Source organism: Schistocerca cancellata, chromosome 4, assembly GCF_023864275.1.
Source record: "Schistocerca cancellata isolate TAMUIC-IGC-003103 chromosome 4, iqSchCanc2.1, whole genome shotgun sequence".
Taxonomy (NCBI): domain Eukaryota; kingdom Metazoa; phylum Arthropoda; class Insecta; order Orthoptera; family Acrididae; genus Schistocerca; species Schistocerca cancellata.
In genome coordinates this window covers 532,095,159-532,113,481 of record NC_064629.1, presented here as the reverse complement: position 1 = coordinate 532,113,481, position 18,323 = coordinate 532,095,159, and the positions used below count along the sequence as shown (strand labels likewise).

The 18,323-nt window shown below is 39.1% G+C and overlaps 1 protein-coding gene across 4 annotated transcripts in view; it reads left to right on the top strand.

Moving 5' to 3' along the window:
* The window catches only part of LOC126183434 (kynurenine aminotransferase), a 57,458-nt gene that overhangs the window by 20,991 nt on the left and 18,144 nt on the right, over nucleotides 1–18,323 (top strand). For all 4 annotated transcript variants that reach the window (XM_049925420.1, XM_049925421.1, XM_049925422.1 and 1 more), the window contains exon 4: nucleotides 504–740. In XM_049925420.1, the coding sequence (XP_049781377.1) occupies nucleotides 504–740 (237 nt within the window). The remainder of the gene's footprint in view (nucleotides 1–503; nucleotides 741–18,323) is intronic.

Here is an 18,323-nt window from a genome sequence, read left to right as displayed (position 1 = left end):
TTGTTGTTGTTGTTGTTGTTGTTGTTGATGATGATGATGATGATGATGATGATGATGATGATGATGATGATGAGTAAAGTACAATGGAATCATGTGTTGAAACAAAAGTGGAGCAAGAAGAAAGGTGGGATATAGTGTTGAAGGGGAATCACTTCTAGAGCCAAGCATTAAACTGAAATAAAAGTTTTATGAAAGAGAGGCACTGTGAAGTCTACTAGATTGTGCAAATAAATCAACTATAACAGGTTGGAACAAATCCTGCAAGTACCACCAAATGAGAGCAGACATTTACTGAAATGAGAAAGTTTCTGGCTGGTTGTGATTTTATGAAGGATGGTTAATTTCTGTTAATTGATAATGTGCAAATATTTCAGTACATTATTTTTAAAGATCATGTGTTTTTTAAAATTAGTTTGCGATAAATATACCATAGAACACAATTTATTACATTTACATGGAAGTATGTGAATTTTCTGTAGCTTATTGTGAATTTTCATTTGAAGGGACATCCACGTCTAATAAGTGCTCTCAGCAAACTGTATTCAAAATTAATTGGAAGAAGTATTGATGCTCAGAGTGAAATTCTTGTTACGTGTGGAGCTTATGAAGCATTGTTTGCTTCTATACTTGGCCACACAAACCCTGGTGATGAAGTTATAATTATTGAACCATATTTTGACTGCTATGTGCCAATGGTGCGTGCAGGAGGTGGTGTACCACGCTTCATTCCTCTTAGGCCGGTGAGTATGCTATAAATGTTGTAACTGCCCTTAATTAGTACTAGTGTAGTATACTTCTATTTTTGTGCATGTTAGATTAATTTTCTGAGTAATGGAACAACTGGAACCTTTAACATCAACAGTTGCTCCAACTACCCACCCTTCTGCTTGTGTCTGGTTTGTTGGTACAATTTTTTTTCTGTGAGCGTGGTGTATTCCAAATAACTTGCAGTGTTAATAATCATGTGTGTACTGATGAGGTTTTGCACTTCAGTCACCCCTGCTAAATAGCTGTCTGTTGTTATCTGAATGCTGGTATGTTTTCTCTAATGTTTTTCTATTCTACAACTGAGAAAAAAAGAAATCCCTTTCAGAAATTTATTAAATTTACAGAGAGACAGGAGGGCTGCTGATTGCTTACTTTCAGGACAGAAAACTCTCAATACAGATGATAGAAACACTTATAAAAGAGTAAACAAGTCTGTAGTAAATACAGTAATGCAAAGTTTAGAGTGAAATAAAAATACCTGAAGGAATAAAGGTAACCACATACCATATAGTACGGGCATTGAATGGTTGACAGGCATATAAGAAAGACTGAAAATGTTGATGAACTTCGCAGTTGAGCTGCAGCACCAGGACAATGTAGTCATTCCCATAATGTACCCATTTGTTTTGTATTAGAAATTGGTCTCGTACTTTCAGGAACCAGGTGTTTTTTCTCCAGGAGAGAAAATGGGCACATGTTGGGGAAGTGGGAGAGGCAGTCAGAAGCAGGTTGCTCGGAACCCTGGTTAAGGAAGGCCCATAAGATATGAGGATAAAGGGAGCAAAGATAGTAAATCAGTTAGTGCTGTGCCAACTTCAGCTCAAAGATGAGAAAAGAGCATGTAGAGGATAAAATGGCAGAAGGAAGCAATTATGCAGATAAAGTATAATAAATAAACAAACAAATAGAATAAAAGGGGAGGGACCCAAAGAGGATGTGTTGAGGGAGAAGGGAGGGGGTGGGTGAATGAATGAATCAGCCTCACAAATATTTTAATGGTAAACTGGTGGCTGGGCTGTTTTCTTGAGATGAGGGAAGGGCTGCTCTGTACTGACCACCTAATTCATTTGGAGTTGGTTATAACAATGGGTTTTGCCCATCATCATCATCCCTGTCTTCTTTGACTTAAGAAAGGCCTTTGTCATGTAATGGTGTTACCACGCCCTTCCCACACGGTATGAGTGGGATTTCAGAGGCTGTTTTATGGCTATTTTATCTGAAATTTTCTCTCTGGTTATTTCACTTTTGAACCAATGCATCCTACAACTGCAGTCTTACCGTCCTTATATGTCGATGACCTTTTTATTATAACAGTTCTTCAACTTACATGTTGTTAAATACCTACTAAAGGGCACCAATTTCCACTACCAGAACTTGTTATTAATTTCTGCTGATGAAGAACTGTTCATCCACATCCAAAACTTTACCTTCAAACTAAACTGCTCACTATGGTAGGTGTCTAATTTTGTGGGACTTTTATTTGATATATGGTTGATGTGGCTCCATCTGTTACCAACTTAAAGTGTGTATTGAAATATGTAACTCCCCCTGGTTTAGTAACATCTCCTGCAGAAGACTCTACCCTGTGGCATCTTTACAAAGGCTTTGTTGTACCTTGACTGCAGTATGGGAGCGTGGTTTATCGATTGGTGACTGCATCACTAGTACAGCAACTATATATGGTTTACCATGTCAGGATCTGACTTGCTACTCATGCCTTTCAGTCAAGCCCTGTGGAAAGTCTTCTGGTAAAAGCTGGGAGACCTTCCATACAGATCTAGTGCCACCACTTAAGACTGAATTATGCAGTATATGTCCACAGTGAGCCAAAATGCTTGAAGTGTGTATTTCACTTGTTCACTTGAAGGTCTGTCTAGATCTGTTCTTTGGGCCAATGTAAATAGTAGATCACTCTGCATTGTGCCGTTTTTTTTTTTTTTTTTTTTTTTTTTTTTTTTTTTTTTTTTTTTTTTTTTCCTCTCAGTTCTGGGCGAATATAGTGGTACAAAAGTCATCTTCTAGCGGCAGTTTTATAGATTGGTGGAGAAATGAAGGGTACCGATCAAATGGGAAAAACGTGCAGGTCATTGCCATTTCCAAGAAGGCTTGTTGAACACATGCACTTAATTACAGGTGTATAGTGATGATGTCAGCCTGTTGTACAGTTATGGAATGTTTTATGCTCATGCCTTATAACATTTTTGGGAACAAAAATCTCGTCTATAAAAATCAATGTGGATTCTATAAACACAGTACACACGGTCTGTCCATGAAATTAGGAATTCTTTAGATATAGGTACCCAAATTGATGTCATTACCTCACACACCTTGCGTGAAACAGGGAAGGGGAAATGATAGTGCTACCAGAAGTGCCCAGTGTCACATACCATATAGTGACTTCTGGAATATAGATGGAGATACTTATGGCTCAAAGGTCAATGTTCACATCAGCTATACCTTTACACATTAATGCAGTCATGAACAACTCTCCCTATTGTATGGGTGTAGTGTATTTACAGCAGAATTAGTGACTGTCATCCAAGCTTTCTGTTATACTTGCACTTGAGCTCACAAGAGTTTCCTAATGTGCACTATCTAAGCATTATACAGACCACAAACAAATGCTATACTCGCAACTTTTTTGCTTCAGCTGAATGTGATTTTTCTGATCTCCATGGTACATGGTATTGGGACCTCTATTGTATTTCTCTGGACTGCAAGTCATGTCAGGAATTTGGTGAACAACATCGTTAATTGGTTAAGAAAGATGAAAACTTTAGATGGGGATACCAGGATCAGACTTGCAGTCAGTATTGCATCTTTAGCTTTTGAGGCTTGGAACAAGGAGTGGTATGCTGTGGTCACTATGAACTAGTTGCAAACAATAAAAGAGGCCACAATTGCAATGTACCCCTTCCAAAGAGAACCTAATGTGATTTACTGGATCTGTATCAGTCTTTCCTTTGTGACTCAAGGGCACATCCACAGGGAAGGGGACCTTTTCCTTGTTAGGAGTTGTTGTTATTACGTAAATTTTCAACTGTCAGTCTAGTCCTGAACAGCACTCATCCTGACTTGGGGTCTTTTCAAACTTAATATGCTTTTGTATTTATCCTTTCATTCAAAATTTCTCATTTCACTTTTTTTTACCATTCTGTGTTCTGTGACTTGTGTATTCAGCCTGTCTTCTACATTTTTACAGCGGGTAGGCGGGCTCCCTGTCAGGTATGGAATCTGGGAATCTGTCATTGCAATGCAAGACAAGCCTCAGGGGACATGCATCAATTTTGGGCATGTGCACTTGTCACACCTTGATGTATATTAGTCTTTTTAAGGCTGTTCTACCTTCACTCTCTCTCTGTGTTTTCACCACAGATAAATGTTGCTAGAGATTGAACTGGCTGCCTTGCTGCCCCAGAACAGTAGATTCAGCCTCACACATGGCCTTTTCAAATTCTTTATGCTTTTATGCTCACCCTTGTACGGTCTATTTCCTACAGTGATTGACAACCAGCCAGTTAGACTATTTGAGAGAATTAACCCTTAAGGTAGTGTGCACTTTTTATGTTGTGTATAATTTCAAAAATAGCATGAGGTAATGCACATTGCCATTGTAGAGTTATTTAATGTTTCAAAGGAAAGAAGAAGTCATTGAAACTGTTTTGTATTTTTGGAAGTTGCTTTAACAGAACATGTTTACCAAAAATTGTATGTCTTTTTTCATTGATTGTGTGATATGGTAAATCCATCTTACACTGATCATCAAGAATCATGTGAAACTGTTGTACAGAATTTGCTTGATAAAAATCCAAAACAATCAATATGGGGATTACTGAAGTACTTAGAGGTTTAGAACAAGATCTTATTTAATCTGCAACATTCATAGAAAAGGTTGCAATACGGGTAACTCTAACAGTTTAATCTATGTTAGAAGTAATGTTAAATCTAAGGAGGTAAAACTTATCAAGGTGAAGTGCGCAGAAAAAGATTTTGAATGTTGTATTTGTGAACTTACAGACTGTCAAACTATCATTGCTTGCATCTATAGGTCCCCATCAGGTATCTTTACCCAATTCTTATATTATATAGATGATGTTTTAAATGAATTGAGAGGCAGGTCAAAATGCACAATAGTTCTTGGTGTCTTTAACATTAATTTTAACAAAAGTAATAAGAACAACATACAATTATTAAATCTGTTCAACACGTGCAATCTACAGTGCAGGAAATTACCAGATATGAGGATGGATCTGAAACAACACTTCATCAGATATTTACCAACAAGGCTGTTAGTACAATGTTGAAGTAGCAGATACAGGCTTTTCTGACCATATGGCTTTAAAAATTATGATAAGGAATGAGAACAAGAAGAAATACACAGTCACTGAAAAATATGTACAAAGAAGACTTTATACAAACAACATAAGGGTATTTAATAGTACGCTAGAAAGGGTGCAGTGGGCCATAGAACAAACTGATAATGCAGGCGAAAAGTATGACAGTTTTCTCACTGATTATAAATATTGCTACGATGTAGCATTCCCATTAAAAAGAATTAAAGTCAGTAAGAAGACAAACACATGGGTAACACAAGGGATTAAAATATCAGCAACCACCCTTAGAAACCTAAGCAAACATGCTAAAATAAATACAACAATAAAACCATACTATAGAAAATATAGAAGGGTCTATAGAAAAGTTTTACAGGCAGCAAAAAGGCTAAGCAATGATTCATACATTAATAAGGGAAGCAATAAATCAAAATCGATTTGGAAAGTTATAAACAATAGCATAGGGAAATGTAAAACGAAGACTCATAATTTCAAAATTAAAAGTGAGCCAATATATTCAATGAACATTATGTGAACATAGCACCGAACCTAATTAAAAGTCTGTGCAATTCAAACAACAAAAGTATAAAAGTACCAACTTGTGAAAAGACAATGTTTCTGTACCCAGCAACAGAATGTGAAGTTACAAATGCTATTAATAAACTAGAAAATAAAATGTCTTGTGGTATTGACAGAATTCCAGACAAGGTATAGATACTCGCCTAACTAACATTATTAATACTTCTTTCAGGACAGGGGTGTTCGCATCCAAACTAAAACTCCATAATAAAGCCAATTTACAAAAAGAATAGTACAGCTGACATAAATAATTATAGGCCAGTGTCATTATTGTCAGATTTCTCTAAAGTAATTGAAAGAGTAATGTATGAAATATTAGTTGACTTCATGAATAAAAATAAAATACTGACTAATGATCAAAATGGGTTTATAAAGAACAGATCCACAGAAACGGCAGTCTTCCAATTCGTGAAAATGGTTCTAAATGCCTTGGACAAGAACGAATTAAGCTGTGGGATATTCTTAGATTTATCTAAAGCGTTTGATTTAATCAGCCATGACTTATTGCTTATGAAACTAGAATTTTATGGAGTCAGGGGACTTGATTTCAAATGGTTCAAGTCCTATCTCTCTGATAGACAACAGAAAGTACAAATATGTCATGAAGGCAAAGAGTATCTTTTAGATTTCAAAAAAAACTAGCTATGGAGTTCCCCAGGGTTCCGTGTTAGGCCGTCTGTTGTTCTTGGTGTACATAAACGATTTGCCAAACCATCTGACAGTTGCAGAAACAATGATGTTCGCTGATGACACTAAGATTTTTATAAAAGGATACACTGAGGATTATCTACAGCAGAGTGTCTCTAGGACAATAAATGAGACAGGAAAATGGTTTAGTGATAATGCTGTGATCATAAATAAGGATAAAACGGTATTGATGAATTTCAGTAATATTAAAAGTAAAGCTAGAAGAAGAATAAAAGCTGAGTTAGGGAACTTATGTTATTGCACAAGCTCCATACACAAAATTCCTCGATATATTGGTGGATGAGCGCTTGAGATGGGAAAAGCATGTAAAAGTTTTGAGTACAAAATTAATTAAATGCTGCTATGTCCTAAGAATGCTTCAGTAATGTTGCAACACTGAATCATTGCTGAGTGCCTATTGTGCTTGCATGAACAGTTTGCTTAGATATGGTGTGATCTTCTGGGGAAATATAAGTATGGCAAAACAAGCTTTCAAACTTTCAAAAAAGGGCTATTAGAATAATGAAAGGGGTTCCCTGCAGAGAGTCATGCAGGGAAATATTTAAAGAATTTAAAATAATGACTCTTCCTAGCTTATACATCTATGAATGTGTATGCTTTCTGAAAACTCGCCAGGAATTTTCAACATTAAATAATCAGGTTCATAACTATGAAACAAGGAACAGGGGTGATTTTTCACAGACACACCCACAAAGGAGCACAAAAAGTGTAAACTACCTTCCCAAAATACTTTTTAGTGCATTGCCTTCAACAATAAAGAAAATTAAAGAATTTCATAAATTAAAGGTAGACCTTAAACAATTTTTACCAACACATAGTTTTTATAACATTCAAGAACATCTGAATATGGAAAAGTAATATGATTTATATATACTGATATAAAATATTTGTATTTATTATCCAAGTTTTTGAAACAAATTAAAGATAAGAAACTATATTGTAATTGACTACATCCATACAATGTATATTGTTAATGGATGAATAAAGAGATTGATTGATTGCTACTGTGTTAACACATGCTGGTGTGTTGTCTGTATTGTTGGTGATTATACAGCAAACCTACTTTAGTTTTCTTTCCCATAATCACTATCACTTACTGCTGCCCACTGAAACAGCAACACCTTGAAGACAGCGTGCAACAAACATCATATTAGCATTACATGTTTGGATATGCAAATGATTAGCATTTCAGCATAACTACATGAAGTAGGCAGGAGTAATGCCATCTACGTTCTGCTCACAATGGTCAATTACACAGGGAGTTTCTCAATTACAAATCATGTTAGAGTGTTGGTTGTTTGTGAGAAGATTGTGTTATATTGTGTGTAATACGGAGAAATGTCTAGCAGCGTGTGTCAGAATTCTGTGGTGACAGGATTGTGGCCTATTGAGACTACTGGTTATTGTTCCTCAATATTGCTGCTTGCATATATCGAGATCCCATGACTGTGGTGCTAATACAGAATTGATGGATTCATGAGTTCCATACTTAGGTATGCTGTGCAGCGTTTTAATAGCTTCACATTACTAGCGCCCTAGAGGACAGACATAATGTTTACTCGGCCATGCAGGATTGTACAGCCACATTACATACCTTGAGATAGGGAATGATCTTGTTTGCAGCAAGACAACTGTCCACACGGACAATGCGGCTACATCTGGAGCACTGTGGTCTGTGAGTGTGGGGAACATTGTTGTGGCTTCTCTTGAAACAGCAACAGAGAGGGACCAGTCCACAGTAATACATCTAATGACATCTCTGGACACAGAAGTGCCACCATGTTATCTTGTCTTAGTCCTGTCTCTGTGTAGTGCATCAGAAGTGATGTGTCCTTGTGTGGAGGTTCCAAGGAGAATGAACACCCAGCACCTAGTGTGACAGTACAGTGTGCCATTCTATACATAACACGATCATCTCTTGTTCACATAGCTGGTACTTTGGACAGCAACCATTATATTTCTGGTATGCAAAGGCCATGGTTTTGCACTATCTTCAAGGTCTCCATGACATTGTATTGTCTTTCAACAAGAAAATGCAAGATGGCATGATGCTCATGCTATTATGACCTACCTCAATACAGAGGGTGTTTGACTGTTACCGAGGCCAGTGCCTTCTCCAGATCTGGCACCCACTGAAAACATCTGGCTGTGGATTCCTAAGAGACTGGCATGCCACTACTCTCCAGCCACTGCAATTGATGAACTCGGGCATAGTGCTGAAGCAGCATGGAGTAACACACACATTTGTCTTCAAAGCTCAGTTTGTTTTGATGCCCAGGAATGTTAGAGTCCTTGTTGCTGCCAGAGATGACAGCTCTGGGCACAGAATTTTGCTCCCTGCCTACCCCCAAATTGTGTGCAAATTTGATCATGTATTCTTACTACTATACTGTGTATGCAAATTGAGTAAAATTTCTCTATTTGCTATGCTTCCCGGTGTTGGAGTTTTAATGGCCAACAGTGTACTTATGCAGGGACAGCTCCAGGAATTTTGCCTCCCTATGCGGAATTTTCTAGGTCCCCCTCCCCCCTCCTCCCTTCCTCCCCCTGGTCTGTCCCCTCCTTACATTTTCAGATACAGTCTACTAGTCACTGAAACAGAAGTGAAACATAAACCATGTAATACATTTTGAGCTATAACTGAAAAATAAATTATGCAATCAGAATTGAGATGTGTCACTCACAGATTATATAACTATAATCTATTCACTTTTTCTCATTCCCAGAGTATAGGGTAGTGTGGGGTGCGAGACCTGTAGCAACTGGCACAGCTGAGTACTACATTGTCAACAGTACCATTGTCTCTTCTGCTGTAAGAAGTTGAAGGTTATACGACAGTGAATTACTTGCATATAAGTGCATTATTTGTTGTAAAGAAGTGTATAAATTGCCATTGCCTGTCTAGAATGTCCATAGTACATAAAGGAAAAATGGCTGTGTCAAATATCAAGAAGGCATGCTTTCTGACATGCCGTGACAATGATTTAGGGCTCAAAACAAGCAGTTTTGAAAGCAGTTTCATTTACTGTTATGAAAACTAACAGTTCTGCTAAATAACATTGTTGGAATGCAAACTGTGTTAGCTGCAACAGGCAGAAGATGTGCTTTGTTGATGCTGCACATTTTAGTGATTTTTGACTGAGATAAACTCATCCTGTAGTTTTCCTCGGCATGCCAGTGTAGAAGTTGGCACAGAAACAGTTAAGTGAAAAATCCATGTAATTCAAGCATTTATTTGTATACAGCATGTTAAAAAAATAGTGTCGCATACTTTGAGATGTGGTAGTACTCAATGAAACAGAAAAAATAAGTCAAGTAAACATGGGTTTGGAAACGCATATTTTCTGAGATAAACGTGTTTATAGGAAGGGTTGTGCAATGCTCGGTTTCAGATATTAGCACAGTCATTGCATTGATGCTCTGACAAATGTGTCGGCAGGGTATTACGATGTCTTACTCACAGTACTTTGCCTACCATTAGCTGGTCTTCAATAGGTTGTGTGGTTCAAGCCATGTTGTAGGTTATGTTAGTTTTCGTCATGTTTGTGTGCCTTATTGTACAGTACTGTCAATCTTGGGTATGTATTATGGTGTTTTACCTTCTTCAAAATGCAGATGCACTTATGTGTTTACTGTTATTGCACTTTTGTATGTACAAATGGGGTAGTACATTCGCATTTTCTCTCTTACACCACTTGTTAGCAATGGAAGCCTACTATTCGACAAGTGAAAATGCGGATATGATATTCAGCTATGGTTTACCAAATGTACATTGCCTTCAAGCTGTGCCCTCTATGCTGAAAAATATCTGCAGCACAGAGTGCCCTCTGATAAGCTGTTCAGCAGAGTTTTCCACCATCCAAGACACACAGGTAGCCTTGCACGTCAGAAGGCTGACAGTGGAAGGCCCCGCACTGCACACACGCTTGACATGCAGGAGCGTGTGCTACGTTTGGTGAAATAAATCCCTGGGACTAGTGTGCAAACATCAGCAGCAGCAGAAGGCATCTCTCTCTCTCTCTCTCTCTCTCTCTCTCTCTCTCTCTCTCTTATCTGGGGGGGGGGGGGGGGGTACTTCATGAACACTTGCTGTACTATGTCATCTACAGTGCGTTCAGGCCCTAAGGCCACAGTACCATCGTGGCAGATGGCAGTTCTGTCAATGGCTGTGGCAGAAGTGTGCCACAGATCCACTGTTCCCACCCAAGATTTTATTTACTGATGGGGCAGGGTTCCCAAGGGTTTTGGTATTGTGGATTTCCATAACCAGCATACACAATGTGATCAAAAGTATCCGGGCAACCCCAAAAACACATGTTTGTCATATTAGGTGCATTGTGCTGCCAGGTATTCCATATCAGCAACCTCAGTAGTCATTAGACACCGTAAGAGAGCAGAATGGGTACTCTGCGGAACTCACAGACTTCGAATGTGGTCAGGTGATTAGGTGTCATTTGTGTCATGCACAAACCTGATTGAATGTATGCCTGCGAGAGTGGAAGCTATCATAAATGCTAAGGGTGGGCCAACACCATATTGAATTCCAGCATTACCGATGGAGGGCGCCACGAACTTGCAAGTCATTTTCAGCCAGGTGTCCGGATACCTTTGATCACATAGTGTATTTGGTCAGATGTAAATCCCCTAGCAATTCAGGAAAGAGGGCATCAAAACAGATTCTCACTCAACACATGGGCAGGCATACATGGCAATAGATTAATAGAGCCGGTGAACACCATCTGCCAGCGTGTGTAGTCCAACAATAAAATTTGAAGGTGGTGGTGTTATTGTGTGGTCATGGTTTTCATGGTGCTATCACAGCACTGGCTACATTGATGTTTTAAGCACTTTCTTGCTTCCCACTGTTGAAGAGCAATTCGGCGATGGCAATTGCATCTTTCAACATGATCGAACACCTGTTCATAATGCACAGCCTGTGGCGGAGTGGTTACACGACAATAACATCCCTGTGATGGACTGGCCTGCACAGAGTCCTGACCTGAATCCTATAGAACAGCTTTGAGATGTTTTGGAACACCGACTTTGTACCAGGCCTCACTGCCCGACAAGGATACCTCTCCTCAGTGCATCACTCGGTGAAGAATGGGCTGCCATTCCCCAAGAAACCTTCCAGCACCTGATTGAATGTATGCCTGCGAGAGTGGAAGCTATCATAAATGGTAAGGGTGGGCCAACACCATATTGAATTCCAGCATTACCGATGGAGGGCGCCACGAACTTGCAAGTCATTTTCAGCCAGGTGTCCGGATACCTTTGATCACATAGTGTATTTGGTCAGATGTAAATCCCCTAGCAATTCAGGAAAGAGGGCATCAAAACAGATTCTCACTCAACACATGGGCAGGCATACATGGCAATAGATTAATAGAGCCATATATGCTACCACAAAGGTTAACTGGCACACACTATGTGGACTTTCTCATTAATATATTGCCTACATTGCTGGAAGCTGTGCCACTGCTGCAACAAATACAAATGTGGTTCATGCTTAATGGCACACCAGCACACTTTCGTGGTTGGGGGGCTCACATCTTAGCCTGCTTGTGCCCAAGCCTCAATCCCCTAGACTTTCGGTTACAGGAACATGTGAAGGAATTGGTATACACCATGCCAATCAATGAGGTATGGACACTACAGGATCATGTCTTCAATGCGTGCCACCAGATACGTCATCAACAGGGTATACTTCAAAGGGTGGGTCGTTCTTTACGCCGGAGGGCAGAGGGGTGTATTGTCATGAATAGATGTCACATTGAACACCTCCTGTAAACATGAGTTTATCACAGGAAGTATGTATTTCTGGACCCACATTTATTGCACTTATTTTTCTTTTTTCAATTAATACTAACAGCTCTCAAAAAGCCGACTTCAGAATTTTCCTGTGTGTGAGTGTGTATGTGAAAGATCTGTGTGTGGATTTGAAATTCTAGATTCACATATTTTACTGTTCGCATCGCTTCTGCATAATCTTTCATTGCCTCTATCAGTACCTGTTTGTATTGTGATATATTGTGAAATTTTGAACATTCGTGAGTGCCCTGGTAAACTCATAATGTTAAACTTATTTGTGCACTTTTAAAATTTATGAGAGCAGAAGGCCTGTCCTCATTCAAAACAATCATTCTCTAATTTCATTGTATGATTATGTGAAAAATGTGTTATTTTTGAGAATTTTTGGATGCTTATGGAACTATATTTTTGTAGGTTACTTGTATGGCTGTTTTGGATACATAACTTATTTCATAGCAAATCAGCATTTTTCATTCACAGTTACTGCCAAAAAATAGATGACACCTGAATTTCATTGTATATCAACCCAAATAAACATGCATTTTTGAGAATTTTCGGAAGCTACCATTGTCCTGTGCATAATGTAACCTGTAGTAAATTAACATTGATTTAGTTGCTGTAGCATATATTCTAACTAATGTATTCTGTTACATCTAGTTTTCCTTTAAAGAAGAGTAGACCTTTATATTATCTACATTTATTGCAAAGTAACTGTGTTTTCGAGTTTGCTAGAAACTATAATTAACCTCAAAAAATTTAAGGAAACTAGTAATTTGCCCCACAGCTTTTTATGTTCCCTTAATAGAAATCTCGTTTTGTGTATTTGCTTCAGTTCTTATACGAGGGGGGACCCAAAAATAACTGGAATTTCTTTCTAAAAAGCATATACTTTATTGTTTTCAAATACAACTTTACTCTCCTTCGAAATACTCTCCATTAGCATTAATACACTTGTCCAAACATTTATTCCAGTGTTCGAAGCACCTTTTAAATTCATCCTCTTTGATACCTGTTAGCACTTTCATGACATTGCGTTTTACGTGTTCCACATCCACAAAATGCTTCCCTCTCAAGTCTCTTTTCATCCCCGGGAATAGGAAGAAGTCTGAGGGTGCTAAATCCGGTGAATAGGATGCGTGGGACAAGGTAGTCATCTTCATTGAGGCCAAAAACTGGCGAACACCGAGAGCTGTGTGCGCGGGAGCGTTTTCGTGATGCAGGAACCACATGCCAGAATCCCACAAAGCCGAACGTTTTCGCGACAAACTTCTGCGAAGCTGTTCATAACGTCCAAATAGAATTGTTGGTTTACTGTCTGGTTTTCAGGGACAAATTCAGAGTGTACGATCCCTTTGATGTCAAAAAAACAGATCAGCATAATTTTCACGTTTGATTTCACTTGTCGAGCTTTTTTTGGTCGAGATGAGCCAGGTGACTTCCATTGTGATGACTGTTGTTTACTTTCTGGATCGTACCCATAGCACCATGACTCACCAACTGTAATGATTTTGTTGAAAAATGTGGATCATCTTTGAACGCGTCCTTCATTTCGAGACAGGCTTGAGCGCGACGATCCCTTTGATCTCTGGTAAGAATCTTCGGCACAAATTTTGCTGCCACTCAACGCATCGCCAAATCGATGGTCAAGATGCGCTGAATTGAGCTCCAGGACAACCTGGACAGGTTCTCCAGTTGGTCGATTGTCCTGCGTCGATCTTCACTGATGAGATCACGGATTTTGTCAATGTTGTCTTTGCTTCGAGCAGTTGAAGGTCGACTGGAACGGGGCTGGTCTTCAACCACCATTTCTCCCTTTTTAAACTGAGAAAATCATTCGTACACTTGCGTTTTACTAAGAGCATGGTCTTTGTAGGCTGTCTGAATCATCGCAACAGTTTGTTTCTACTGCATTCTTGCCGAGCAAGTATCAAAACTTCAGTGCTGCACGTAGTTCGTAAGAACTAGGCATTTCCTCGTGTCACGTCTGCACTGTATGCACACTCAAAGAACTGCCAAAGAAACCACACTTCTCATTGTTGGGTGACGCTGCGTGGCAGAATGACTCAGCAGAGCTCCTACTACAACCCTCTGGCGGCGCAACCTGCTACTACAAGTACACGATGTGCAGCATTACGATTCTGGTTACTTTTGGGTCCCGCCTTGTAAGGCAACTTTTTAGTTCAACAGATTAAAAGATAATTGGGTGCTTAATTTAAAGTTATTTATTCTGTGTCCTGTAATACATCGCACCAGCTAAAATGCAGCCCCATTGTGAATGCTGTTGTTGAACATGGAATGAGTTAGTTGACATTTGTAAGCATTTGGAAATCATCCTGACTACTGTCAAATGATTGGCAGCTGCTGCGAGTTGTTGTGTTGAAAGAGCTCCCCAGAGTCACATACCTGTGGTAGTGTTACCAAAGGTACCTCTACCTCAAGTACTATCCGCTCATGTGGATCCTGTCTCCTCTGTAGGAAGTACAGGATCTGTCATTACTCTTTCACCTGAACGCGAGTGGTGTTTCAATCATAGAGCTAGGCGTTGTGTACGGGGTGGACAGGGATCAGGAAGGACTCAGGATGTTGTACCAATCCCCCTGACCAACAAGTTTGAGGTGTCATCTTTCACTGAAATTGAAACTGAGCCAGTGGGACTAATTTTACCTGTTTTGGGGAAACATGTTTTGTCCAGTGTCAAGAGCAAGAAAACACAAATGGGTAAGGATCTTTTAACTGTTGGCAGTTCAAACGTATGACGAATGGTGGTACCCATTAGGGAAATGGCAGCAAGGGGAAGGAAAAGACACCAGGTGCACTAAGGGTGTATGCCTTAGGGCCTTATTCAACATGTTAAGAGACTATTCCAGCTACCATTGAGGGAACAGGGCGCAACAAACAGCAGATTGTGGCACATGTTGGAACAAATGATGTCTGTTGCCTGGGCTCTGAGGTCATACTTGGGTCATTCAAGCAACTGGAAGACAAGGTTGAGAAGACCAGCCTTGCATGTAGAGTTTCAACAAAGCTTACAATTTGCAGCATTGTCCCCAGGAGTGATAGTGGCCCTTATAAGACTTCGAAGTTTCCGTGACAAGCTAGGCTGCGACTTCCTGAATGTGCTCCATAGGGTTGAGAAGGTCCCCCTGAATGGGTCAGGTGTGTACTACAAATCAGAGGCTGCTACTCAGGTAGCTGAGAGTGTATGGGGTGCACACAAGGGTATTTTGGATTAGGCAACTCTCCATCCAATCCAGATAACTATAGCTATAGGAAATCCAGAACTTTCAGTGTGAGATTGAGAGGAATGCAACCCCCCCCCCCCCCTCCCCCACCAGGTGACCCAGTAAAACAGTTCGTAATGGGAGACTTCCTCCTTGATATACAATCACTGTATAAAAACTTCTGAAAGAACAAAGACTGTTGCATAAATGTTTGAATTACATGGCTTTTTCACGTAGCTGTTTCTGTGCAAACTTCTACACTGGAATGCTGAAGTACACTACAGGACGAGTTTATCTCAGACAAAATCACTAAAATGTGTAGCACCAACAAAGCACATCTTCTGCCTGTTGCACCTAACATGGTTTCCATTCCAACAATGTTATTTAGCAGAACAACAAAGCATAGGGCTATAGGTAGATGCTGAATGAAATGTGTTCGACTGTGAAGAGAACAATTTGTAAAGTCATCAATGACTACCATAACAGAAATTGTCAAATGATCTTTCACAAAACCCAAAGAAATTCTGATCATGTGTAAAAGCTGTTAGTAGCACGGTAGTTAAGTGTCCAGTCCCTAGCTAATGAGGTAGGAATTGAAATTGAGGGTAGCAAAACAAAAGCTGAAGTGCTTAACTCTGTTTTTAAACACTTCTTCACCATGTAAAATCCAGGAGAATTGGCCCAATTTAATCCATGTATCACTAAGAAGCTGAGTGAAATAAGTATTAGTCTCAGTGGTGTTGAGAAACAGCTGAAATCATTAAAATTGAACAAAGCTCCAGAGGACAATGGAATCTCTCTCAGATTCTATATTGAATTTGCGGCTGAGTTAGCCCCCTCTTGTAACTTTAATCAGTCATAGATCCCTCCAACAAAAAACCATGCCAAATTCTTGGAAAAAGTACAGGTCACACCCATCTACAAGAAGGGTACCAGAAATGATCCCCAAAACTACAGTCCAATATCCTTGACATTGATTTGTTGTAGAATTGTATAACATATTAAAATATTCTGAGGTCAAACATAAGGAGGTATCTTGAACAGAATGACCTCCTCCAGGCCAACCACCATAGATTCTGAAAACATTGATCACGTGAAACCCAGCTTGCACTTTTTCAAATGACATGTATAAAGCTTTTGATCAAGGCTGTTAGGTACAAACAGTATTTATAAATTTCTGAAAAGCATTTCACTCAGTACTACGCCTACCCCTATTGTCAAAAGTATAATCATATGGGATATCAAGTGAAATTTTTGATGGGATTGAGGACTTTTGGTAGGAAGGGCACAGCATGTTATCTTGGGTGTGCCTCAGGGAAGTGTAACAGGACCCTTGCTGTTTGTGATGTATACCTGTATTGATGACCTTGCAGACAATATTAATAGGAATCTCAGCCTTTTTGCATTTGGTGCAGTTATCTATAATGAAGTACTGTCTGAAAGAAGCTGCATAAATATTCAGTCAGGTCTTGATAAGATTTCGAAGTGGTGCAAAGATTGGCAACTTGCTTTAAACATTAAAAAATGTAAAACTGTGCACTTCACAAAAAAAACCATACTATTTTATGACTGTAATATCAATGAGTCACTGTTGGAATTGGCTAACTTGTATAAATACCTGGGTGTAGCACTTCGCAAGGATATGAAATTAAATGACCACATAGGCTCAGTTGTGAGTAAAGCAGGTGGTAGACTTCAGTTTGTTCACAGACTGTTTGTGAAGTGCAGTCAGTCTAGAAAGGAGATTGCTTACAAACCACTTGTGCGACTGGTTCTAAAATATTACTCAAGGGTGCGGGACCTGTGCCGAATAGGACTAACAGGGGATATTGAATGTATACAGAGGAAGACAGCACAAACAGTCACAGGTTTGTTTGAATTGTGGGAGAGCTTCACAGGGATGCTGAAGAAAGTGAGGTGGCAAATTCCTGAAGATAGACATAAATTGTATTGAAAAGTTTACTAATGAAGTTTCAAGACACGGCTTTAAATGATGACTCTAGGAATATACTACAATCCCCTCTATGTCACTAACATAGGGACTGTGAGGATAAGATTAGAATAATTACAGTATGCACAGAGGCATCTAAATAATTATTTTTCCTGCACTCCATACGTGAATGGAATGGGAAGAAATCCTGATAACTTGTACAATGGGATGTACCCTCTGCCATGCATTTCACGGTGGTTTGCAGAGTATAGATGTAGATGTGGAACTGGATAAACAGTTAATACAATGCATTTTTAGTTGCTTCAGCTCCAATATAAAGTTTGACAGGTTTTTTCCGTAATGTCTTAAATATTAACATCTACAAGAAGAACAGCAATGTAAATGTCATTAATGGCATATTCTAAGGGGAGGGAGTGGTGGAGGAAGGATGTCATACATCTTTCCATGCATAAATTCCCCTTACTCACAATGTCTAGCAAAAGACTGAGGCATATGATGGGCAGTGCTTATTTCACTTATTCTTTTTCTCTTTGTTACAAAATGTTTTTCTTGGAAGTACTTGTATAGATATTTAAAATATTTGTAGGCTATCATATGCTGACATCTATCTTTATTTCCATGTTACGAATTTTTTCGCTTCTGTAATAGCTTCCCAGCGGATGTAGGTACATTTCAACTGTGGTACAGGCACATGGTAGAAATAGAGTTGTCAACACTGCCAGCAGAAATCTTTGCTATATTGAAAGACACAACTGAGGTGACCAAATCCAGCACTTTCTTTGTCATTTGATGGGACATTTAACTCGGTCTTCCTTCCTTTTTGTTTGTCATTTGTTTCACAGTATTGTAGATGGTTTCCAGTAAGACAACACATTTTGTGAATCATTTTGGTTTTCAAATTATCCTCACACTTCTTCAACTATATAAAAAAAAACTTTCATTGCTTTGTTTAAT